This window comes from Danio rerio, chromosome 8 (genome assembly GCF_049306965.1).
Source record: "Danio rerio strain Tuebingen ecotype United States chromosome 8, GRCz12tu, whole genome shotgun sequence".
In the NCBI taxonomy this organism is placed as follows: domain Eukaryota; kingdom Metazoa; phylum Chordata; class Actinopteri; order Cypriniformes; family Danionidae; genus Danio; species Danio rerio.
This window is the reverse complement of record NC_133183.1, coordinates 11088632-11116281: the sequence shown is the minus strand read 5'-3', so window position 1 is coordinate 11116281 and position 27650 is coordinate 11088632. Positions and strand designations below refer to the sequence as shown.

Sequence of the window (27650 nt, the reverse complement as noted above, 5' to 3'; positions counted from 1 at the left end):
GTGACCTACCTGCGTCAGTTGCGTTGCCTCACTTCCATTCATGAATTCTCTCATGGGGCATTATGGGATAGCGCAGCGTGTATGGGATGCGCACTTCAGAATCTCGCCGGAAGTAGTAAGTCATCCGGGTACTTCTAGCTTAATGATTTTCGAATTCTATGAATTCGGACATACTACTCGGCTCGCATGCTGATTTTAGCGTACTATATAGTATGGAAGTAAGCGGTTTCGGACGCAGCCTTAGTATTGTTATCTGTTGATTAGGTGGTCCATCCAGGAAAACAAACATTTATTTTAAGTATATCCAGAATATCGTAATTGCAGCAGTTTTTATTTTCCAACATTTAAAAAACACCTATTTAGATACATACAGAGATACGGAGTAAACATTTTCTGATACTACTTTATAGTCATATTGTTTGTTATCATTCTACAACCAAGCACCATTTGTTAACATTAGTTAATTGAACAATATATAGAATTTAATAAATTTCAGAATATAAAGTCACATAGTATTAGTGTAGAGTCTTCATTGTTTATAAAATTTTTGGTTGATATACTATTATTATCCCATCTTGACATTGCTCATCCTGTGATTCCCATATTGCGATATCCATGCTGAAACGATATATTGTGCAGCTCTATTATTTTGTATGGAATATTAGTTTATTCTGAATATTTATGTACAGTAATGCCATACAAATGTGTTTGTATGCCTGTTAAAGTCACCCTTTTTGCAGCTTATGATAATATTATGATCAGGGCTTAAAAATGGAAAAAAATTTAAATAAAAATCCATTCGGTTCACTCTGAGCAGAATTGATATTTTTTTATTTCTGTTCTTGTGTTCCTTATTAAACAAAACATTCAGAAAATGGTTTTCTAGAAAAAAAATACCGGTTAAGAACGTCATTTTATTACCAAGTATTGCAGGGCTCTAGAGTGCCCTGATTTAATTGTGCAACTAACAAATATATAATAAGATGTGCTTTTGGATATATCAATACCGGCTTTGCGCTCTTGCTCACCAGCAGTAGTTGATTGCCACACGCTGCTTAAAGCCTGATTTATACTTGCCGCATCCGCTAGTTCGCTCTTGCGCGGGGCGAATGTGACATCATCGCAGAGTTTGTGGAGGTTCGATTTGGGTGCGCGCAACATGATTTCGGCAGACGAAACGCACAAGTTTTTTTTTTGACTTGAGCGAACCGTGCGCGCGCCGCCGCATTTGATTTGATTTGAGTTGAATATGACCAGGTTACCACTTTTAAGAGAATTTGTCTGAAACAGTACGACTGTACAGACATCTTTATGATTCATGATCATAGAGATAACCAGATGATCAATAATTCTTGGCTAGAAACTGCAACAGCCGTGGGAAAGGAGGAAAGTTTTTGTTAAAACTTTTTAAAAACCTGAGGGATAAGTTTGTTAAAGCCAAAAAAGGCCATGGCACAAGTGGAGACCGAGGTACACAATTACAGAATATGTTTTTCCACCAGTCATAGGTTTTACACTGATGTATACGTTTAATTTTGAATTTAAAACAATTTAATAGTTACAAAATTATAATAGGGAACAAATAATCTCTTCGATAACTGGAAAGGAATATTTGAACCTATCAGTTTACAATATATAGATGGCCTGTTTTGCTAGGCTTTATTGGTGATAATGTTCAGGAATGTTGGACCATTATTGCCTTTTTAGCACATAAGTAGAGAACAGAAACTAGACAGACAGTAATGTGTGAATTGTGGAGCGGGCTAAATCTAAAAAACATGTCTATTTTTTAGTAAGTGTGCTTTTTTTTTAATTAATTTTTTTTATTCTTGCCATAATATATATTTGTAAAGCAAACCATGTTCTCGGCCTAATAAACTTTAATAGGTAGAACTGTCTGAGATATGAAAAAAGCAAGTGATGCGTCGGTTTGTTTTAAAAAAAAGTCTTAAATGGTTATATAAATTCTTATAATCATTAAAAGAATTTATTAAAATAATTAGTTTTTAAAATATTGAATGATATTTATGATATGACGTAGTTCCAGAAACTTCTCTTTAATCCATCTGATTTTACTGTCAGTTTCTTTTTACAGCCCCCTGACGTTTTAAAGAATATCACAACGGCGAACGTGGCAAGTATAAAAGCGTCGTCCGTTTGCGAGGTGCACGCACAGTCAGCGGAGGTGCGCGATGCGGCGCCAGGTGATAGTATAAATCCAGCGTAACGTCACTAAACACTACACAGCCCCATCTCCTTGGTATTCAGTGGCAAGTGCTGAAACACACGATTTGTTGCCGATTTGCGTGTTGTTCCTTTTTTTAAAATGTCTTTTATTTTTTAAATCTCTCAAATTAGGCTAACATAATCTTCCTCCAAAATGTAAGTTCAATTTTTTGTGCAGGTTGTTGACCAACACCCCCATACAGTTTACACTCTGCAGGTGTGTTCTGAATTACATGTTTTAAATGACGGTAAGACATGCTATATTTTTTCTATTGTAAAATATTCATTTTAACCATTATAACGACCGATTAAGCATGGACATTTAATAAGTTATGCTTTGCGCTGTGTCCCCGATTTCACACATTACATAATCAAGTGTGTGCAGTTTACGTTACCTTATGGAGTCATGCACATACAGTAAAAGTCAGAATTATAAGTCCCCTTTGAATTTTTTTTATTTTTTTTTTTTTAATTTTTCCTAAATGATGTTTAACAGAGCAAGGAAGTTTTCACAGTATGTCTGATAATATTTTTTCTTCTGGAAAAAGTCTTTTACTTTGTTTTACTTCAGCTAGAATAAAAGCAGTTTCTAATTTTTTAAACACCATTTTAAGGACAAAATTATTAGACCCTTATAGCTAAATTTTTTATCGATAATCTACAGAGCAAACCACTGTTGTACAATAACTTGCCTAATTACCTTAACCTACCTAGTTAACCTAATTAACCTAGTTAAGCCTTTCAAGGTCACTTTAAGCTGTATAGAAGTGTCTTGAAAAATGTCTAGTAAAATATTATTTACTGTCATCATGGCAAAGATAAAATAAATCAGTTATTAGAAATGAGTAATTAAAACTATTATGTTTAAAAATGTGTTGAAAAAATCTTCTCTCCATTATACAGAAATTGGGGAAAAAATAAACGAGCGGTCTAATAATTCAGGGGGCTAATAATTCTGACTTCAAATATGTATTTTATTAACGGATTGTTTATAAGGACTAAGCTATTAAAATACTGTAATCGACAATTCATTTTTGTATAAATACAATTTTTAATTACAATAACTTAAACTGAAACATACCTTTGAAAGGTACATACCTTTGAAACTGAAACCATACATGAAAGAGCCAGGTTCTTGGTAACCTTTTAAGACAAGCTCATCGCATCAGAAACGACTCTCGCTTATGATGTCTGCTTTGTGGGCATTTCACGTTGTATGCATCACCGTCGCATTTGTAAACACAAATTTAAATTAATGCTTTTTGTCTCCCAAATTTATATAGTAAAGAGAACAATAAAAGAATGTTATTAACCGGTTAACTGGAATTTCAAATAAAAGTTTCAGTTCAGAACGATTAAAGTTGATCTTGTTTTCGTTTTTTGTTTCTGTTCCTGCAAAATTTCATTCGTTTTTGTTTTTTTCTGTTCCTTGAAGCGGTTCAGAGCCCTGATTATGATAATATCATACACTGTCAATGATTTTTTTTAAATAACACCGTATTCAGCTGTAATATGAACTGTATTTTACTCTACACAGAATGTTACTGTATTTTAATGTTGCATTGTGAAAATGTCTATATTTTACAGTAGAGATATACATACAATACTGCAAATACGTATACAGCCAGATAAATAGAGCTGTATGTAATGTAAATGCATTGTTTTTGCTGTAATTGATTTACAGCAAGTTACTGCCGATTTGCTGTTACTGTAGATTCCAAAGGAGATTGTTAATGATTTATATTGTTATTTTAAAAACTCAATTCATCAGTTTGTTTTGCAACAAGAAAATGTGACACCTATTAGAAACTCCCAGCCCTGTACTGGCATGAAAAGCTGGTTGTTTTATGGGCTCGTCTCATTAGGATTCCTCCCGGCTTCTTGTTTACAGTTCGGGACGGGCAGAAAGGTCGCAGGGGGCGTTTGTCAGAAATATTGACACGCTTGGGAAAAAAATTGCAGAGTGCCCAAACCGTCTGTCACGTTCTCAAATAAATATTTGTTTTTGGTCGGCCCGAAGATTTGCCAACTCCTTCATTGCTTAGACATTTTTAATGTGCTGATGGATGCGAACGCTTTTGGCCACTTTTTATTTTCTTGCAGATTGCTTGTGTTTGCTTTATTTGTGCTTCTATTCGATTGGATATTTAGTACAAATGGTTTCATTTTGACATTATTTAGTGTTTGCAGAGTTCTTTTGTTACCCACACTGTGTTTAGAATTATGAGACCAGCAAGAAACACTGGAAAAACAGTTCAACTATAATGATTTGCTGTTAAGATGTACAGTAATGCTTGGATCTGAGCTGATACCCGCTGATGCTTTATGTGACTGACTCTTCGCATTTATTAAGTTTACATTGATAAGGAACATATATGAAGAGTTCAGGTCTGACATGGTGGCTCAGTGGTTAGCACTGTCACATCATAGCAAGAAGGTCACTGGTTCGAGTCCGGCTAGGTCAGTTGGCATATCTGTGTATAGTTTGCTCTTGGTGCTCCGGTTTCCCCCACGGTCCAAAGACATGTGCTATAGGTGAATTGAATAAACTAAGTCGTAGTGTACGAGTGTGAATGAGTGTGTATGGATGTTTCCCAGTGCTGGGTTGCGGCTGGAAGGGTATCCACAGCGTAAAACATTTGCTGGAAAAGTTGGCGGTTCATTCCACTGTGGCGACCCCTGATGAAAAAAGGCACTAAACTGAATGAAAATTAAGCTCAAATTCAAAATCCTCTAAATGCTGTCTGAAATTTTCTTCTAAATGGAGCATTTTTATCTGGCTTATTTCACTATTATGGAAATAGATACGTTCTTTTCATGGCCTTTAAAATTAAATAACTCAACATACAGGACTATGAGGAAAAATTTAATTTTTTGATGGAAATCTCAGATGACACTTGGAGGTTTTTGCATCTCTACTCTTCATATATAAAAAAAGCTATAGTAGGCACAATAATAATAATAAATAAATAAATAAAAGCTCCTCTCTCTCTTAATTAAAATTCAAAAATTGCTTTATTGTCATGACAAATGTTACAAATGTATTGCCAAAACATTTATAAAGTTTACATAAAAAACATGCATGTATATAAAAAAACATGGTAAACATGTAATGATAAAAAAGGTAAACACAGTAGTAGTGATAAAAATAGATTAAATAAAATAATAATAATAGTAACTGTAACTGAATAAACTGTACATTCAACAGTAATAACAGTCAACATTTTAGAATAAAACAGTAAAAAATGATAATAATCAGTACATTTGAAATGATTCATTTATAACCATTTAGATGCGTGTGCGTATGCATGTAAAAAACAAACAAAAATAAAATAGATAAAAAAGAATAATCTAATAATAATTTAATATAATAATAATAATAATAATAAACATTGTAGGAAAAGCAGTAAAAATAAATAACAACCTATATATTTGCAATGATTCATTTAGAACCATCTAGATGTGTGCGTAAATAAAAAAATAACCTAAAATAAAATAGATTAAAAAACTAAATGTTGTAATAATAATAATGATAATAATAATAATAATAATAATAATAATAATAATAATAAACATTTTAGGAAAAAGGTTAAGAATAAATGATAATAATCTGCATATTTACAGTAATTCATTTATAACCACCTTTTAGTGTGTGTGTAAATTAAAAATAAAATAAATTAATTAAAATAATCAATTAAAAATAAAATATAAAAATAATATTAGTAATAATAACTCAGAATAAACTGTACATTAACGATCTACATTTTGGGTTAAAACAGTAATAATAAAAAATAATAATCTGTTTACAGTGATTTATTTCTAACCATCTTGAAGTGTGTGTAAATTAAAAAATAACAATAAAATCAATAAATAACATAATAATAATAATAATAATAATAATAGTAATAGTAATAATAATAATTACTCAAAATAAACTACATTTAACGATCAACATTTTGGGTTAAAAACAGTAATAATAAATGATTATAATCAGTATATTTGCAGTAAATTTTAATAATTAGTATATTTATAACCATCTAAGTGTGTGTGTGTGTGTGTGTGTGTGTGTAAATAAAAAAAATTAACAAAAAAAATAATAAAACAAAATAGTGAAAAATAATAATAAACAAATATTTTAGAAAAAACAGTAATAATAAATGATGATAATCTGTATATTTACAGTGATGATTCAATTATAACCACCTAAGTCTCTCTCTCTCTCTCTCTCTCTCTCACTCTCACTCTTTCTCTCTCTCTCTCTCTCTCCGTCTTCGTCTTCGCGGGGTTCAAACAGTCTGCTTAGGCATTCAGCTTTTTCACTGGCACCAGCCGGCTTCCACTGTGCTAATGAAATTACTGTGATTGCTGTTCAATAGCTTCTCCTGCGAATCAGGGAATGTATTACAATACGTCATTATAATACAATGAGCAAGGATTTTTTGGGGTGGATTTTTAGGAACCTGAAGGCTGCAGTGATTTTTCTGGCATTGTTAAATTACAGGAATCTTTCAGAGGTTTGCTTTTATTAGATGCTTTCTGGGTAAGCGTTCTCATTTTGCTGTGCAGATCTCGTTTGATTTCTCTAATGAGTGATTGTGTCAGCAATGTTTTTATATTGATGTTTTTCATTTTACTTGAAACTGCATGTTAGAGGTGTGCAGGATTAAAATAATATCTTGATTTATTTATTTATTTATTGATTTATTTGTTTATTAAGGATAATAGTGCTGACTAGTACCTTTCCTGGATTAGACCTGTTGTGAAAAAAAATAAAAATTGCACTTAAACCACTACAACTCTCTGATTAAATGAGAGATTTGTTGAGTTTTTCATTTAAATAATTTGATTAAAATGTCTGACCCAGTTAGACCAAACAGTCAAACACAGAGAAACACCAGTGTTAGTCTCAGATGCACAAATGTTTTTCTCAGACTGCTCACATGATTGTTTTTAGAAATTTTTATACAATATACACACTCTGTAAGCTGCCCTGGAGCTTATAGAATAACAGTAAAGTTTAACCAATGTGAATTTAAAGTTAGTAATTGTATATGTTTGTGCATTTATTTTTAACCTTGTGAGTTTAAAACATTCAGGCTCAAGAAAGAGTTGCAATTGTAACATTTGTAAAGATTAATTTATATATTTATTTATATTAAAACCTGCAAAACGATAATGGAAGGGCTGCAGAAATATAGGTGGCAAATTGTTTCTTTCTAAAGTGACATTACCGGCTTGGCATGCATAAAGCTGCATTTATAGGGTGTGTTCACATCTGTAGATTGATTGTTTTGTTCTGAAACTAGGATTAAATTAGTTATAATGTTGCTGAGTTTGTGTTTATATGCCATGGATTGCGCTCAGCTATTATACGTCTTTACTTTTATTTATGATGATAAGCTTAAAGATGCACTTTAATTTTGACACCCACAGACATCGTCACCAAATATAAATCTGAGAGGTCAGACTTTCTCATACAGAGCTTCTTTTCAGTTGTCAAGTTTTATAAAAATCTATTTATTTAATTATTCAGTCCATTTAAAAAAAAAAAACGTTGGCTAGAATTATGCATTATAGGCTGAAATTATAAAGAGAAGTAACAAATGAACAGAGACTGCAGTCTGATTATGAAGCGGATCAATGTTGATCTTTCCTTCGAGGTGTTGGTGCCGAAATGAGTGAAACAATGGGCCTAATACAAAATTTTAGAAAATTAAAATGTGGAAAAGTTATGAGATGGTAATTTTAATTTTCCTAACGGATAAACAGCACTGGGTAATATTTCAGCATGCTTTCGCATTCGACATGAAATGCACATTTACTGATAGAAAGGACATCTCGCACTCATCATTCTCTCCTCATATATATGGCTATAACATATCCACAAGACTCTGTGATATTGACCTTATTCTAAAGTGCGGAAGTGCACCTGTTTTTGCGATTGTTTTAGAACTTCCGATTCATTCGCCTTTGGAGAAATGATTAGGAATAATAAGCGGCAGAAAATGGTCAAACTACTTGCTCTACAAACAAATGTTTACATTATATGCAGACCAAGTACAATAATATGATAAGAAAATATCAGTTTGCAACATCAAGCAGTGTAACGAGCTGTTTTTAACATCTAAAAATGAATGGAAGTGAATGAGGGCCTACTCACACTATGCCATCCGTAACGTGCCCAGGCTCGTTTCCCGGATCGTTTGAGAAGTGTGAGTGTGCTGAATCGGGCTCAAGCATGGTTCACTTGGCCGGCCCTAGCCCGGTTGGAAGAGGTGTGCCTGAGACCGGTTCATTTGGGCTTTAGCGCGGTACGCTTGTGTGTGAGTGCAAAACGCGCCAAAGCCTGAAACTGAAAGCGAGACGTGACTTTTAAGGCACTGTTTCATATGGATTTATTAATAATTCTTACTGTTCAGTGATCGCAAACTGCCGTAGTTTATTAAAGACGCAAACCCCTCACTGCACGACAGCTGCACGGCTTCAGCCGACCTCCTCATTCCTGCAGCACGAGAGCTTTATGATTGTTTATGAGCGCCAAAAGTGGCGGATCTGTTCGGCGAAGTATCTGACTGTGTGTCCCCGCATCTCTAAGGACTGTTTGGCGAAATATTTGACGGCATATCAAACGACTGAAACGATATAACTAGAGAAATCTCCACTGTGCTGCTGAGTGAGAGAGTGCTTCTCACTGAACAGCGCAGCAGCGATGACGTAAGCGTGCCGAAGCTCGTTTGTGGTGTGAGCGCGGGCTGTCGGGGGAGACGGGAGGGGGGACAAGCGTGCTTTGGCCCGGTTAGAGGCAACTGTACCTAATGTGAGTACGGCCTGAGACCGGAAGTCTCAAGGCCAAAAAGATTCAAATGGCTGCGCCCCCTCGTCGGCAAAGAATAAGGTGAATAGCTTGGTACGTTAGTTCGTTGGATCGTTTTGCTTTCTCACTACAATCGATCAGCTCCTGAGTTCGTTTCAATCGAGCCAAATCACCTCATTCAGGCGTTCTTGGACCGATTGGATCAGAGTGTGATTGCTTAATTCACATATGCCAAACAAACCACGCTAACTGGGCAAACAAGACAGGTTTCGAAGCAAATGTCTAGATGTGAAAGCACCCTTAGTCATTTTTGTGGATCTCTCTGAACCGGAGTTGTTTTGACAACTTTGTCAACTTTTGTGATGTGGAATCTGTCCAAAATGCAAAGGAGGAACATTTCCCTTTTACACCATTGTTGTTATTCTAAAACCAGCAGCATGTGTGAAATGTTCAGCACTAATTCAAATGTTTGCATGCTTTTTGCATGTTTCGCTTAATTGTTGTTAATTGCATTATGCGGGTTCCTTTGGAATATGTGCGACAGCATGTTTCAGATGATAAAAATAATTATGGGGTTGTTGATACAAAGTAGCTACGCAGAATTAGATATCAGGGTTTTTAGGGTTTTTTGTATTGACCATACTTTGAGTGCATGTTGCCCTCAACAATTTCGAGTAAGACTTCTCTGTCCTGCCAGATGCGGAAAACTGTAGTGCTTGGGTTGTGCTTGAAGTGAAGCATTATTCTGCCTGTGTGTGTGCTTAATGTGGGCCCTTCCTGACCCTTCCCTTCCTTTTCTCTTTGGAGAGCGAGAAAGAGCGAAAGAAAGGGAGACAGACAACAGAAGCCATGCAGACCTCTTTCATTCCTGCTGTTCTGCCCAGTGGGGGGAAGCAGTGATTGAACAAGCAACCCATGTGTTTGATCTGCAAACCGCTTGTGTTCAAATTTACAAGAGAGAATGAAATGGCGCTACAGCCTCTTGCTGTATTTTGTTGGTTTCTTTATGTATTTTCATTGTCATTTTGTCTTGCTTGGGGTAAAAATGAGCAGTTCCTTAGTGTTTTGAATGATGGAAATGATTGATTTTCATAATGTGGGGTTAAGAGCTCTACTTGAAACTTTTGATTAGTTCATTTTAAGGCTGACAAAAATCCCATACCATAAGTGCATCTTGATGAATATATACATCATGAAATGGTACCATTTCTGTAAATTAAATCAATTAAAAGTGTCAAAATTGACCACATGTACAGGACTATTTATTTTTTTCACACTAAACTATACATTCAGAAACATACTCATCAATATTTGATCTTTTTTTGCTGAATTTAAAACTTCTGGGCCGATGTTTGTTTAAAAATGTAGAAATCTAAGATAAATTTTAATTAAGTACAAATTGCTTTCAAAAACGAATTAATTAAAGCTTTAACACAAAAAAAAAAACAACGCTAAATGCAATGCAAAATGTAAACATTGTATTAAGGCTGACTGAAATCTGATATCATGATATAAGTAATTTTATACATCTTGATAACTATATACATCATGATACCGTATCATTTTTGTAAATTCAATCAATTAAGTGTAAAAATTGACCACATGTAAAAGACTGTTTATTTTTTTACACTAAAGTACTTTTTTTTTAAAAACATACTTATCTATATGTGACAATATTTTTTGCTTTATTTAGAATGCCAAATTTTATTTAAATACAAAACGCTTGTCAAAAAACTAGTGATTATAGCTCCAACATAAAAAACAACAACGCTAAATAAAATGCAAAATGTAAATATTTTACTTTCAAGATCGCAACTTTGAGAGGGGTCTAGCTGCAGACTTTATGCAGATGCAATCTTAGTTGCATGCAATGTTTTTGAAAAGGCTCACATAAAGACTGATGTATACTTTTGCATACCGCACGCGTATGATCTGACACAGTCTTGCCTGCTGCTCCGATGCTGACGTGCACCTCTCAAAAAATGTACCTACACTTTGCAAAGACGCATAGTACAATCTTTGTGATTGGTTGGGATGGTAGTGATGACAAGCGTGGGCAGCGCTGAGAGCCGCAAGCCCGATGGAGCGAGTGGTTACAAGTGTCAATTATTGTGAGCAAGCTCCAGGTGGAAACTTTTGTTTTGTGTTCACCTTATGATACAAGTTGTTGCACGTTATCCGGTTTCTGTGTTTTAACCAGGGCTGTGCAATTAATTGCAATCGCAAAAAAATCGCAACTTAAGCACACGCAATTTCTAAATCGCATAAGGCTGCAATTTTTATCTATTAATTTATTTCTAATTTTATTCAGAATATGTTCTTGTGCGCATGTTAACCAATCAGAGCTGACGAAGCGCACCGGGCAATTACAGCTAAGCTCAGTAGGAGAAAGATTTTAACCAGCTCACTCTGCGCATGACGAAGTTAAGTGGGAAAAGCGAATAGACGAGCAGGAGTAAAGAACATAAAATATGGATGCAGGTCAAAATAAAAATGATTTGGTAAAAGAGAAATTCAACAACAGTCATTTGGGAGTATTTTGGATTCAGGAGAGAGGATATGTCACAGAGGATAGCAATTTGCAGGACTTGTGAAATGATTATTCCAACAAAACGGAGCAATACTACAAATCTGTTCCAATGCTTAAAACAGCATCATAAAAAACTGCATGATCAATGCATGTCGACAAAGTCCATCAAAACAAACAAAAGCACACATCAAAGCCAGCCCAAACAGACTAAACTAGTATCCATTGTTCAAGCATTTGCAAGCGTCGTGCCTTATACTGACGCAATAGTTTTGTTATGCACTTCTTGTGCACTGAATGCATTTAGAATTTGTGCATGTAGTTTGTTTGAAAAAGCAAAAAGAGTTGATAAAATCGCAATCGCAATATTCGTTCATAAAATCGCAGTATGATTATTTTGTCCATATGCTACATGCAAGACACGCCGATCACTCGACGCAAAAGTATAAATCAGCCTTAACCCTACCCCTCAGAGTGACACCACTAGCTCCATTGTTGTCCATCTCTGCGAAATGCAATCGCAGCTTGCATCTTAAAGGCTGCATCCAGATACTATTGCAACTTTTTCACCATGCTGTTATTCATGTTTTTGTCTGCATTCTTTAATGGCATGTAATTATTGCGCTCAAGTAAAATTATGAAAAAGTATTACCATAAACTTTATTTTGTGCATACAATATATTATCATATTGCACTCCCCTAGTTAGAGCTGCACGATTAATCGAAAAAAGATTGCGATTTCGATTCGATCCCCTAGACGAACTTAATCCAGCATTTCTACGATTCTGTCAATCATATTTTTACATTCTGGAGAGAAGCAAACGCAGCTGCATGAGTGTTTTCATTGTTTCACATATGTTGCTTAGCTAAATGGACACCTCCAAATGATGTTGAAAGAGTCAAATAATGTATTTTAAAGGTATAATTCACCCAAAAATGTAATTTTTGTCTTATGATGTATTCGCAGCTGGGAAATCACAAGTGACGTGAGCTGCTGACCGCTAGCTGCCTGCTACCACAGAGAGGGCGGGAGCCCGTCCTACTAATTAATGATAGACACGTTTGCGTCCACAAAACGTGCATAGGCTGTGAATAACAGGTAATAAAGTTGTAAATAACATTTAGTTTGTGGCACAGAGTGATCGTTTGAGAGCCGTGCGCAAAGTATGAAGAGCAGTTTGCAGTGAAAATGAAACCGAAAGCATGCACATGATTTAAATAATCGTATCGCGTTTTAGAGTCTGATAATGACAAATGTCTGATTTTACCAGGGAATAAAATGGTCTAATAATGTTGTCAATGACAGATTTAAAGTCTCAAACATAATAATTCAACGTCAGAATTAGTCCCAAATTTCTAATAAATTACCAAATTGATCTTACTTAAAAAACTGTATTATCTTTATACAAGTGCAGTTCTTATGGAGTGGTCATGGAAATCTGTTTGGCAAAAGTATGGGAGATGTACGTTATTGCATTTAAATAATTACCATTATACAATTGTTAGACGTTTGACTGGCATAGCTTCTGTTTTCTGCCCTTTTCTCCTCCAAATCACAAAGGCTTCTTAAAGTAACCAGAATCACTTAATGCAGTCTGAATCAGTACCAGAATCGTTAAATTCCTTACGATTCCCATCCCTGTTCTTGCTGTCTGGTTTAGGGCTGCTTCCTAATTAACAAATGCGCTTGGGATTAGTGCTTGCAATGACCATAAAGGTTTATTAGCAATCCATTGAGTGAAAGGAGTGGGAGTGACAAGGCTTGGCACTAACAGAAGCCACTCGATCAATACATACCCCCCAAAATCCCCTCACCCAGCTGTCACGCACTGGCTCACGGTCCACTCTGAGTCACTAATGCCTCCAAATGGAGAGCAAGCAGGGGATGGATTGAGTCTTCGGCTGAAGTGCTGAATTCTTAGAGTTGGGTTTAAAAATCAATCATTGTTGAAGTTATTCGTACTTGAGCTTGGTGAGAAACTGCAAGAATGCCTCTTGCGCATGTGTATAAAACAGATGAATGCATGCAAGTGATGTTTACTCAACCATAAACCTGGCCTGTCCAATTGCATAGCAGTAATAGAGGAAGTTGGATGTATTTTATGGCCAACAAAGGTGCACGTTTTATCAATTGTAGTCATTCCCTGGGAATCAATCGCATGATTTTGACACTCTGTTGTTGGGGCTACATTGGTTATGGTGAAACCTGCTCAAATATTTCATGATTTTTATAGTACTAAGCTAATAAGCTAGGGCTGGGGAATTTCGCAAAAAAAAATTATCACAATCATTTTTTTTATATCAGGGGACATCGATTATAATCACGATGAATGCCATATCCTTATATCTATCATTTTAAAGGATTTTTAGCATGCCAATTACTTTGTGCAGCTGATTGAACACATTATGTGAAATGTTTTAGCTGCCTGACAATAAATAAAAAAATAAACAAAAGAACAATCTTAATTTAGCATTTTCTCTTCAAGTTTTCAACAACCAAAGACATTACTCTACAAGTTATTGTATATTATTGTTCAACAAATTCCCTTAAATAAAGCAGCCGGCAGTTTACAGCTAGCATCAAGTGTTTATTGAGATTGTGTGGTCTGTTATAGTGTCTTTCCATTTTTTTTTCCTCATAATGTAGGGTTTTCGAAAATGATGGCATGAGACTCATTGTTTTAAAGAATGAAACAGGTTTGCTGTGTTGCCTGTTTTTAATGACATGAGTCGTCTGCGCAGTTTGCAGTGCACGTTGCTCTATTTCGTGTCGGATTGCAAAAAACTATGTAGCTCCAGACTACTGAAGTTTAGTGACACTTCTTGTCAACAATGTCTGTAACTGTGACCTAGGACTGGGTTGATAAACGATATTATATCGAATCCTGATAAAATTTATGTCAATAACAATGATGGACCTTTTTACTCTTTATTGATATAAGATCCAATCAGACATAGGGGTGCAATGATTAACCATTTTTACTATTAAACACACTTTAATTTGTCACATTTAATTAACCGTAAAGGCTTCTGAACACAACAAAAGTGCTGTAACTAAAAGTTATGCCAACTGTCGGTGCCAGTGGTGTAGTACATTGACGCATGTGCTCCCGGTGACCCGAGTTCGATTATTGCCTCGCAATCCTATGCTGATCCTTCCCCTCTCTGCTCCCTATGCTTTCCTGTCAATACTCTATACTGTCCTGTCCATTAAAGGTGAAAACGCAGAAAAAATAATTTTAAAAATAAAGTTATGCCAACTGCGCTAGTTTAAAGTTCCAAGCTTGTACACTTCATGTACACACTGTATTAAAGGCTGATTTTTAACTATGGCTGAGGCTTTTAACTAAGGGCCCTTCATGTATTCTGTCTTTAGTATGCACAAGTTTGTTATTTCCAATGTAGGCGCGTGGGTTGATCACATATTGGCAGTGGCACCACGTCCTCATGCTTTCCAGGCTCACCTAGTTGAAAGGCGCGAGTGCACCGCGAGTCAGCTTCAAACTTTGTATGGAATATACACACTGATTGTATGGCTGTAAACTTGTACTATGTGCGGTGTCCGGAAGTGAAGGCTGCAAAATGCCTGCGCAGAGTTACGCACAATGTATAAACATTATTAAACACTTATCAAACTGTCATTGTTTTATCGAGAAAAAAAATTATATATATATATATATATATATATATATATATATATATATATATATATATAGAGAGAGAGAGAGAGAGAGAGAGAGAGAGAGAGAGAGAGAGAGAGAGAGAGATTATTATCGTTATTTAATTATCACCCAACCTTACTACAAGCCACTTTTGCATATCCTTTCAAGGACTTCAAGCTTTAAAAACAAGTACTATTGCTATTAGGTGCATGATGCTTATCGTTATTACAGCTTTGGAAAGAGTTTGATAGGATCAGGCTGCATAAGCTATATTAGTGCAAACCAGCAAGAAACATCTTGCTTGATTTTAAGGGTCAGAGAGTTGGTCAAAAATACTTTGTAAAAACATCGCCTCAGAGGACAAAAATGGAATTGTAAAGTATGACCTTTTTAATGCAATTAAACTTTTAGAGATAAGACTTTGCTTAGCTTGCATAATCCATCTTCAAACACTCTAAACTTTTTTTCTCTCTTTCGTTGCAGACATGAACCACTGAGACAGCAAAAGTAGAAAAAGCCTGGAATACGCTTGAGGGAAGAGCTCCGTCTCGATCCCCCTCCACAAAAAGAAGGTCTGGAATCATGAGGTCCTTGTGGCTGCTGGTATTTTCCTTCTCTGTTTTGACTGGGACCAACATGGCATTTCCAATGATTCTGTCGGAGCGCCCTGAAGTCACCGGGAGCTTCAAGGTTAAAGACACGAGTCTCACTCACCTCACAGTGCACCGCAAAACTGGTGAGGTGTTCGTGGGTGCTATAAACCGAGTCTACAAGCTTTCTGCCAATCTCACCGAAACGCGTTCTCACCAGACCGGTCCCGTGGAAGACAACGCCAAGTGCTATCCACCCCCCAGTGTACGAGCTTGCACGCAGAAACTGGAGTCTACAGACAACGTCAACAAATTGCTGCTGGTTGATTATGCGGGCAACCGTCTGGTGGCCTGTGGAAGCATCTGGCAGGGCGTGTGCCAGTTCCTGCGGTTGGAAGATCTGTTCAAGCTTGGTGAACCACATCACCGTAAAGAGCACTACCTCTCGGGAGCCAAAGAGTCTGATGGGATGGCTGGAGTCGTGGTGGGTGATGATGACGGAGACTTGAAGAAGAAAAAGAAAGGTGGCAGTCGACTCTTCATTGGTGCTGCAATCGATGGCAAATCAGAGTATTTTCCAACCCTCTCTAGCCGTAAACTGGTGGCGGATGAGGAAAGTGTTAACATGTTCAGTTTGGTCTACCAAGATGAGTTTGTGTCTTCTCAAATCAAGATACCTTCAGACACCCTCTCTCAGTATCCCGCATTTGATATCTACTACGTCTACGGGTTCTCCAGCCGGACTTACATCTATTTCCTCACTTTGCAACTGGATACTCAGCTCACTCAGGTGGATGTGACGGGGGAGAAGTTCTTCACCTCAAAAATAGTCCGCATGTGCTCCAATGACACTGAGTTTTACTCCTACGTAGAGTTCCCGCTTGGGTGCACCAAGGATGGCGTGGAATACAGACTTGTTCAAGCTGCCTACAAGCATCGTCCTGGAAAGATTCTGGCACAGGCTTTGGGCCTGTCTGAGGATGAGGATGTCCTGTTCGTGATCTTCTCCCAGGGTCAGAAGAACAGGGCTAACCCACCGAGAGAAACAGTGCTGTGCCTCTTCACACTGCACCAGATTAACCTGGCCATGCGAGAGAGGATCAAGTCATGCTACCGCGGAGAGGGAAAGCTGTCTCTGCCGTGGTTGCTCAACAAGGAGCTGCCTTGCATTAATACGGTGAGTCTTTTATGTCTTTCTTTAAGTATTTTTTTTTCCAGCTAAGCATTCTTGATTTTGATTTTGCCAATGCATGGATGTGTTCACTGGCCAACCGTTCCTTTTGTTGGGGAAAGGTTTGCGTTACGCATATCAGCAATGCTAATATTCTTATCAATCTTTTTGGTTTTTGGAATTAGAGTTTAGGTAGTAGTTAATCAAGGATTTGGGCTATGTTGTCTCTCAAACCAACTGGCTTTACTTGGCAAAATCACAGTAAGAAATGACATGTTCAATGATCAATGCTTTTTGTGTGTTGTTTTTTATTACCCGTCAATGTTTTCCTTTGCCTAATGCACATACTATTGAAACTAGAGGTGTGAACCTACACTGTTCTTAAAGTTTGGTTCAGTTACGATTATCATGTCATCGATTTAATTTAATTTGATCTCTCTGTCCATCACTGTGCATTGACTATGCTTTCAATATTTTACTTCACAGCACAGGAATTCTTGTAATAAAATGTACACATTTATTTATATATTATTTGTAATACAATTTTATGCTTTCATACAAACAATTAGATATATGAACTGTACCTTTTAAAACAAGTACATACACAGATCAACATAAGCATTTGTAGCAAATAAACAAATGTAAATATCCTGCTCGCTTTTCTGAGCATAGTCGAGCAAGTTCTTACACCCCTATGACTGGTCACGCGCTCAACAGAATGGGCTAGGATTGGCTCTAACACTCTGACCTTCCTGATTCTAATGCTTCTGTGTCAGTGAAAGACAGTCCAGCAAACACACATGAAGTGAATTGGTCAGAGTTTCTGTGTGTTTAAGTAGTTAGTGTGTTTTAATTACTCGCGTTCACCCTCTTCGCCATAGTATTCTACCACAATATAGCACATATGTGATAAATGATGTCACATCTGGTTAGAATATATTACTGAACCGATACTGAATTGTCTGCATCGTGTTGCACCGAAGAAACAATTAATTTTGACACCCCTAATTGGAACCCTACTGCTTATCCAAGATCGGCTCTTTGTTTTTTTGTTGTCTTTTGGTAATGTCCAAATTGAGAACACCTTAACTGTGATTTTACACAAGTTTTCTACCATATAGTCTGCCTCTGGAAATCATTTATTTGTGAATCCTTAATATATGTTTTCTGGAATTCAGACTGCAATATTGGTGCAGTATTTGTTTAATATTTTATTAGTATAAAAAAAAAAACATTCGAAATTGCGATTTTAGCAAAGAAGGCTTCAGGTTTACCAATAATATTCAGTATCACTTTATTTTAATGGTCCCATTAATGCATTTTTGTTAAAATTAAGTAACATTGATTGGATCTACATGCCAACTAATTTTTAATAGATTATAAATAGACTGTCAGGTTGAGATTAGGGTTGGGATTAGTGTTAGTTGACATGTACTTGTTCTTCTTATACTCAGTTAAATGTCTGTTGAAAGAGCAGATATTAAGCAGACAGTCTATAAATACTTACATGAGAAGTAATTGGCGTGTCGTTGCAATGCAACTTTTAGTCAACAAAATGTGCAAAAAGGACCTTTAAAAATAAAGCATAACCCAACATTATTATTCTTGTAATCAATCTTTTCTGTCAGCGGTATAGCGAGGGATACCCAATATTGGTCATAGATCTTGGTCATTGACTGGATGTTGTCTAGAATATTTTTTTTTTTTTTTTTATTAAAATCTCTAATCATGAGCCTAACTATATCTAAGCCCTAAAATCAGAGATAAATAAATATTTGATAATGTTTTTAATGCCCTAATCCTAAAATCTGCGTTGTTAATTGCAATGCTATTCTCATGTTGATCCAGGAGCATGTTTTAATCATGCTATAAAAGGGTGTTTAGGTTCACTGTGGGTGTCTGTCCTGTAAAAGATGGTTTCTGTCTTGAGAAAAGAACAGACCTTTAATCTGGTGCCTGTTTTGTTTTCTATTGTTGTTCCTGCAAAACTAATTTGTTGATGCTATACATGATTCCCATTGACCTAATTGTGACGCGTTGCAGACTTTTCAGGAATGTCTGTGTAGGGCAAACTGTCTAACATGATTACACATCTTAATCTGATGTAATGTATCTTTGATGAAAAATCTATTTAAACCAGACAGGGTGGGAAGCAATAGCTTATTATGAGAGAGATGAAGAAGGTGATGGCTAGACGTCAAAATCAATACGCCTCTGACATTTTAAACCGGTCAAGTGTACCACACGCAGTCTGCCTCTGGAAAACCATTTATTTGTGAATCTTTAATATTTGTCTCCTGTAATTCAGAGTGCAGTGACAGATCACATATGTGATTTTAAAATATTTATCTAATCTCCCATGCAGCTAGCTATTTCTGCAGTTGCAATTCCTTTGCTATAGTGCTGTCAAAAGTATCGAGTTTGCTACCAGTCAGTACTGATATTTTAAAAACGTCCATTTGCCATTAATATTTGAGCGCAGTTGAGTTTTGGCCATTGTGATTGTGTCTGTGATTAGCCGTAAAGGTCATCAGTTCACCACTCTTTACAACTGTTCACCGAGTCAAAACACAGATATTAGCCAAATAGATCATTCAATCCATCAGCAGATTGCTCCTATGTTAGTTATGCCTAAGAGTGGTAAACTGATGACCTTTAGGGCCAATCACAGTCAATTCGATTAACCATGTGAACACAATGGCCAATCAGCTGTGTTTTAAAAAAAATCGCTTAAATGTAAAAGTGTTTTTTTAAATAACTATACCGATTGGTACCAAACTCAATACTTTGCAATAGTGTTTACGTCAACTACACTGCAAAAAAAAAAAATCTAAAATAAAAAAGCATTTTCTAGACAAGTAAATGTTATTTTTTTTACTTGTCTTGAAATTGCCTTTTTAATATAAGAATTTCTAGCTATTTGAAGTTATGATCACCAGTGATCGAGTAGCTGCAGAACTACGAATGCCATTACATGGACTATAAGATCCTGTCATGCACTGCACACACACACAGGGTTCCTAATCCTGTCTGAAGCTGCTCATGGACTGATTAAAGACTATAAAGATAGCACACACACACGCATTGTTGCTGAGTCTTGTTTATCTGTCAAGTTAACATTACGAGGCGTTTACTTGCCTTGTCCTGACATATTTTTGACCTTAGCCTTGTTTGTTTGTTTGTTTGTTTGTTTGTTTGTTTATGTTACCTGCTACCTGCCTGTATTGACCATTCACCCGTTAGCTCCTGATTGTGATCATTGTCTGTCTGACAATTCTCTTTATAATAAATCCTGCATTTGTATCCGCACTGCATTGTCAGCGTCTCCCTTGTGACATTTCACCTAGAACCAACACAAAAACTTGAAGAGCTGGGTGTAGTGTAGTTAGGTGTTGTTAATTTGGTGGTTAAAGATAAAAGTTTTGTAGATGGATTATTAATAAATAGTTGGGTTAGCAAGGCACAATACCAATATTTTATACCATCTGTGCTTTTATGTGAAAGCAAAATAAACAGCAAGCGTGGCAAAATGCATCTGTGCATGATTTTTAAAATGAAGCTTTGATAGATTATACAACTTAGTAGTCGATTAGTATTTATATAATATTCAGCAGGTTGCAAAAGCCAGTGCTGATTGCATGCACATTCCTACAACAAATGCTGAGCATGCACAGCTAAGGAAAAAGGGCGCATTTAAGAATGTTTATGCTACCACATGATGCTGTTTTGTACCATTATTCAAGTTTATTTCTGTGTATTTGAGCAAGGCAAATTAATTATTGATCTTTACTTTCGAAATTCTGATTATCTAACATTTCTTCCTCAAAGAATTGATTCAAAATCTGACGAACAATCTTATCTGAGGTTTGCATATTTATGATGGCAATTTGAAGTTGTTGGTTCTGTGATTTCCTAATTTAAAGATGAGCGTAAAATGCACATCTGTGATGCATACTCTAAAGTCTCAGTTTGCATTGATGCACAGAGGCAAGAAGTTTGCTTTTGAACCAACCCCAGTGTACACATATTGAATCGTTTTACTGCATGTTGTTCGATATGTTGCTTGTCTGGTAGTTATTTAGTGACTCAGGGCTTGTAAACCGAAGATCTCGTTTTGCTACAGTAGCAATGTTTTCCCCCCCCTTCATAAGAAATACAGGCGGCATTAGCAAACTAGCAGACTTTGTTGTTTCTTTTTGCTTGCCTTGAGGACAACCAGACCAGAGAACAATTTGCGTCCGCAGCTGTAATTGCGCCGGGAACAATAGCACAACACCTCGAGGCCCAGCTAGAGCAGATGGGGTGAAGATGGCGAGTGCCGATGACCTGGTTCCTTTGGAGAGAGGGGGGGAGTGGCTGTGGTTGTTTTTATGTGCAACAACAGGGTTCCCCATGACTGATGCAAATCTGCTTCTGATTCCAGGGTATTATTAGCTCTTTCTCATGCACAGCAACGGACCTCCGCCTCATAATGAGAGCGTGCGTGTCTGCCGCAAGCTCATGCTTCGTTTAATACATTTACCCTTCATATGAATGCACAAAAACAAGCCGTTCCACTAGCCAGTCCGCCCCATCCCCCCCTCCACCATCGTAATTTAACGGCACGCTCTCAAGACGCCCATCACATTGAAGAATTCGGGCAGGAGGTGCCAAAATATTCAGTTGTTGCTGTAGCACCTTTCTGCTTGTCATTAGTCCCGCAAAAGCGTCCTGCTGTTTGAGCTGATGTCATTCATCCTGTTAGGCTAGGCTGACCTCACGCTGCACTATACACACTTTTTAATGTGCCTATGGAGCCTGGATTAAAGCACATTTGTGTTTTCCGTTGAGCTCTGAGAACCCTGTGATGAGTCAATGGTTCACCTCCAGGATGATCCGGAGGACTTGTTCGGGTGTTTGATGACATCATCATTTGGCCAAATCATGTGCTGCAGATGTTATTTAAGGCAATTCACTGATACACAGAACTGCACAAACCCTGTTGTGGTGTTGTTTTTATTGGATCTTAAATGTTTTTTACTTTTTTTTTTGCCATTCTCTGTTTCATCAGAGATTTGTTTGAAGAAGTGTTTGAAGAGTTTTTTTTTTTCTCTGAGAAACTGCCATTGTCACATTAGTTACCTTCCAACCGGAGTACTAGTACTCAAAAAATCGTCATTTGGCCGAATTATGGCTGCACTATATTGGGAATATATAGAATTGTGATATTTTTTTTCTTCTATAAATATTATGACATGAATAGCTCTATTTAAGGCCAGGCAAGCAAGTTTATTTATATAGCACATTTCATACACAGTGTCAATTCAAAGTGCTTCACATAAACAGTAATTCAAGAGTTCACACTTAGATATTGCTTGACAACTGTAAGCAGGTTTGGCATGCTGTCCCGGGAGAGAACCCTGAGCTCGGAGATAGTTGAGCCCAGGGCTCCCGCCAGGTCCATAGAGCATGTGAGGGGAGTACGAGATCAGGTGGTTCTCGAGAGCTCCCCTTTTTTTTTTTTTAAGGAGGAAAGGAGGAGAAAGGGGGCGGATGGGGAGTTTCTTCGGAAAACGAAGGTTAGGGAGTAATATCTAGCTAGGCTATTTATAGTAAGTTGGGATAGATCTAATTGGCTAACTAATGAGTGTAGATAGGCGGCCAGCTGCAGTCAATTATATCACGTGCTCCTCTTGAAATTAGTTTAAAAACTTCACTAAAAGAGTCAAGTATAAGAGAATAAAAAAATAAAAATGATTCAAATCAGAAAAAGACGTGTTAAAACAGTTATTAAAGAATGGAAAAGAAAAGAAAGACATAATACTGTGTTCTGTCGCACATAGCGCAGTGCTCATTCAGTAAAGGCACAGCTAAACAGATGTGTTTTCAGTCTTGATTTGAATGTGCCTAATGTTGGAGCACATCTGATCATTTCTGAAAGCTGATTCCAGAAGCAGGGGACATAGTAGCTGAAGGCGGATTTACCCTGCTTTGACTAAACCTTTTGGACTTTTTAGTTTATTTGATCCTACAGATCTGAGTGATCTGTTAGGTTTGTATTCAGTGAACATTTCTGTAATGTATCGAGGCCCGAGGCTATTTAGTGATTTATAGACCAGTAACAATACTTTAAAATCTATTCTGAATGTAACTGGGAGGCAGTGTAAAGACCTGAGGACAGGTATGATGTGCTCTGATTTTCTAGTTCTGGTCAGAATCCTGGCCGCAGCGTTCTGGAAGAGCTGTCTGACTGTCTTTTTGGAAGGGCCAGTGAGGAGGCCGTTACAGTAATCCACTCTGCTGCTGATAAAAGCATGAACAAGTTTCTTTAAGTCTTCACTGTAAACAAAGCATCCAATACCTGCAATGTGTTTGAGATTATAGTATGCTGATTTAGTTACTGCTTTGACATGACTGTTGAAACTCAGATCTGACTCCAGAGTCACACCAAGACTTGACCTTATTTTTTGTTTTTTGACCCAAGATACACATTCACCTTGAGAACCTCATCTCTATTTCCAAACGCAATGACTTTGTTTAACTGAAGAAAGTTTTTGCACATCTAATTGTTAATTTCATCAATGCATTGGCAGAAGGTGTCAATGGGGCTCTGGTCATTAGACAGTAAGGCTAAGTAGATCTGAGTGTGCTTTTCTTTGCTTTGTCTCGTTTTTAGCCCAAATATATATAAAAAAATCTTAAATCATGTACAAACATTGATTTGTTTTTACCTTCAGAAAAAATACAAATAAAAATTATTAAAACAAGCTAAATTAAATATTATAAGTATAAAATAATAACATTTTTGCTCTGAAATGTAAATTTGTGAACTTGAAACAAGACACATTATAAGTAAGATATTATTTGCTGCATAAATTGTATAAATAATTCAATACAATTAATCTTTGTAACACCTCCAAATATCATTATTTCTTGCACACAATTGTTTTAAACTCTCTTGAAATGCAGTCACAGGCCTTAAAAAACACATGCAAATGATAAACTTTCACTCTATTATGATTAAACTTATTTTAACTTCTTTTTTGCATCAGATGCACACTTTAGAATCTCGCCAGAAGTAGTAGGTCATATGGGTACTTGCATACTGTTTTTGAATTCGGCTCGCATACTCGCAGCTCACATACTGATTTTAGCGTACTATATAATATGAAAGTATGTGATTTGGGACGCAGCCCAGTTGTCATAAATATATTTTGTACTATTTCTATTGTAAATATATCAAAACTTGGTTTTGAATAATAAAATGCATTGCTAAGTGCATTGCTTAATTTCTTCGCATTCTTTGGAAATTTTCTCAGTATTTAGATTTTTTTGAACACCTCACATTTTTCAGCATTCAAGTTATTCATTTTTCTTTTCCATTTCCGTTATTTATCAGGGATTGCCACAGCAGAATGAACCGCCAGCTATTCCGGCATATGTTTTATGCCTTCTAGGCGCAACCCACATTCAAATGATGCGTAACAAGTTAATTCGAATTTTTTTTTTTTTTTTTATCTCTTGTGAATGGTTTTGTTGTACACACAAACACCCATATATAAACCAAAAAGGACTGAACAACAAGTATAAACACATACATATATATTTTTTCTAATTTATTAAAATACTCATTTGTCATATTAAGAGCTTTCAGTGTTCCATCAACCTAAGAAAACACAGTAACAAGTCAACAGTTCACCTCCAGTCTGAACCAGAGGACTAGTTTCGAGTGTTCAATGACATCATCATCATTATTCGGCCAGCTGATATGTAGCAGATGTTAGTCAAGGCAATTGATTTCTGAATAACTCTTCAGACATTTCCTTAAGGTGAAATGACATGCAGTTTTTTCTTTAGACCCCCCCTCCCTCTGTGTCAGTGGACAGCCATTAAAATGGTCTGAAATAAAGCTGCTTGGTGTCGCTTAGAGGGTAAATGGTGAAGTGATAAAGGCCTGACAGTGAGGTAGAGTGCAGGATGATGTCATGTCTCTTTGCTCGGTGTTTGTCGGGCCCCGTGCGATCCCCGTGGGTTCACTTTCACAGCCTCTGTTTGGGTGGCTCTGCTCTTCCTGTCTGAGATGTCCAGATTTGACGACAGCTGGAGAGAAGCTGTCATTATGTCTTCAGGATATTTGGTAGCTTATGTGGGTGAAGTGTTTGTTTATTTGACTGAGGAAATGCGATCAGTTACCTTATATCTGGCCAAGAGATTCGTTTTTATGGTATGCATGCCTTTTGCCTCACAAATGTCAAGGATTAGTTAAAAGCGTGTTAAATAATGGCATAACACAGGGCTTCTTGACTTTGTTTGTTCACAGAAATAAAAGCATCAACCAGGGCCCCTTTTTATTTTATCTTAATTTATTTAATTTTATTGAATTTTATTTCATGTAATTTTATTTCATTTTAAATTTTAATTATTATTTTTTATTTTATTTAATTAAATTTTATTTAATTTTTATTTTATTAGATTTTATAAAAAAATTTTAATTATTTTTTTATTTTAATTTATTATATTTAATTTTTTATTTTATTTATACTTTTGTTTTATTTTTTATTTATACTTTTGTTTTGTTTTTTTGTACTTTTTTGTTTTGTTTAATGCTTTATTGTTTTAATTTTTTTTTTTTTTTAGTAGCTTGTATTTGTCTTTATTTCTTTTTACTGGGATTAAATGACTGAATTTTTTTACCCTACTATGGTTGTTTTTATCGAATCCTTAGTAGTACCAAGTAGTTGTTAGGTAGATGCATTGTGTTGTTTTAAATTATTGTAACATGCATTTTTTTTTAAATAACACATTTTTATATTCATTTATTTTATACATTTATATTGTTTTATATATTATGTATTAATTTTATATAGTTAATTTTATTTTTCAATTAAAATCCCTGTCATTATTGCCAACCTTTTTTTTTTTTTTTTTAAATCTCTGGGACAGAATTGTTAACCATATTGTTGCTGTGATTTTTATTAAAATTATTTTTAATAAAATCTAAAATAATTTAAATAATTACATTTATTTAATTATTTATTTAGTTACTTTGTTTAATCACGGTAACTAATTTGATTTGCTTGTTTTTGTCTTTTGCATTTAACAAATATTAGGTTTTTACCTTATTTAGTATTATTATTTTTTATAAAAATTTATTTCTTTTTTTTTTTATTGAAATCCTTGTCATTTTTGCTAACCCTATCTTTTTATTTGATTTGATTTGAATTAAAATCACTGGGACAGAATTGTTAACCATATTGTTGATGTCATTTTTATTTTCATTTTTTTTAAATAAATAAATAAATCAAATTATTATTATTTATTTATTTATTTATTTATTTCATTTTATTTTATTTTTTCCCACGTGTCTTATTTTTGGCCTAAACTATAACCAATAAAACAAACAAAAAACAATATGACAAAAAAATTATATTAATGTGAAAATATGAATAATCAATAAAATAATTTTCTTAATTTTATTTTATTTTTAAATAATTGCTAACCCTATTGTTGATGTGTTTTATTTATGTATTTTAAATTAAATTTTTAATTTAGGTGCATTGCTTTAAATCATGGTCACTGATTTGATTTAGTAAATATATATATATTTAAGTTGTTTGTTTATGTATTTATTTTTTTTAGAAGTTTATTTTCAAAGCAAATCTTTCTGGTAAAACAAATACAATTCAAATAAACAATAATAAACAACTAAATAATCTACTTAATATTAGCTAATTATGTTATATATTTTTTTCCCTATCCTCCTATAGCCCAAGCAGATTGGTGATGATTTCTGCGGCCTGGTCTTGAATCAGCCCCTTGGGGGATTGATGGTGATCGAGGGCATTCCTCTGTTTGACGACCGCACTGACGGCATGGCATCAGTGGCTGCATACACATACGGAGACCATTCGGTGGTGTTTGTGGGCACTCGCAGCGGCCACCTCAAGAAGGTAAGATCCAGCCAATCAGCTTTTTACAGTTACACCGGGCTTTTCTTGGCTTCCTCTTGCTGCTGCTACTTGATTGTGAAGTCGCAGTGATATAAAGTTGTGCGTGAGTGATTTTGGTTATATTTGAAGTGCACTGACTGACTAATCCGTCAAAAACTCCTCTAATCCCTCGGTGATGCTGTGCTGCATCTGAAGCCGAAAGCGTGCATGGCTCATGTTGCTTCACTACTTGGAAATCTTTCAGAGGGAAACTGGAGATTCAGTGGGAAACTGAGACTTGTTTTCATCTGTAGGGAATTGATCGGTTTGTGATTTGTCAGTGGAAAGTGTTTTTTATTGAAGTCGTAGTGACATTGGCTGAGAATAAACATTTATTTTTATTTTTTTTTGCAAAATCTAAAGTTAGAAAAAGTGTACACTACATTAGGAAGATTAAGAAGACAAATGGAGGCAGATTTGGTTTTATATTGGTGAAAAAACTAGGATGTTTGAATTTTTAGTCCTATATTGAAATAATCGAATAGTTTTTAAAGAGGACCTATTATACCCCCTTTTTTTTTCTTTAAAGATTTATTTTTGGCCTTTTTGCCTTCATTAGGTAGGACAGTATTTAGACAGGAAGCGAAGTTGGAGAGAGAGTGGAGGGTAGGGTAGGGAAATGTCCTTGAGCCGGGATTCGAACAGAGGACGCCCTGACGTGCTACTGCACCATATGTCGACTGACTAACCAC

The 27650-nt window shown here is 35.7% G+C and overlaps 1 protein-coding gene across 3 annotated transcripts in view; it reads left to right on the top strand.

Moving 5' to 3' along the window:
• Positions 1-27650, top strand: part of plxna3 (plexin A3) — a 350688-nt gene that overhangs the window by 11104 nt on the left and 311934 nt on the right. For all 3 annotated transcript variants that reach the window (XM_073909723.1, NM_001098489.1, XM_009303765.5), the window contains 2 exon segments: positions 15713-16996; positions 26737-26919. Coding sequence is in view for 2 of the 3 variants with exons in the window: in NM_001098489.1 (NP_001091959.1) it covers positions 15812-16996; positions 26737-26919 (1368 nt within the window). In the remaining variant the exon portion in view is untranslated.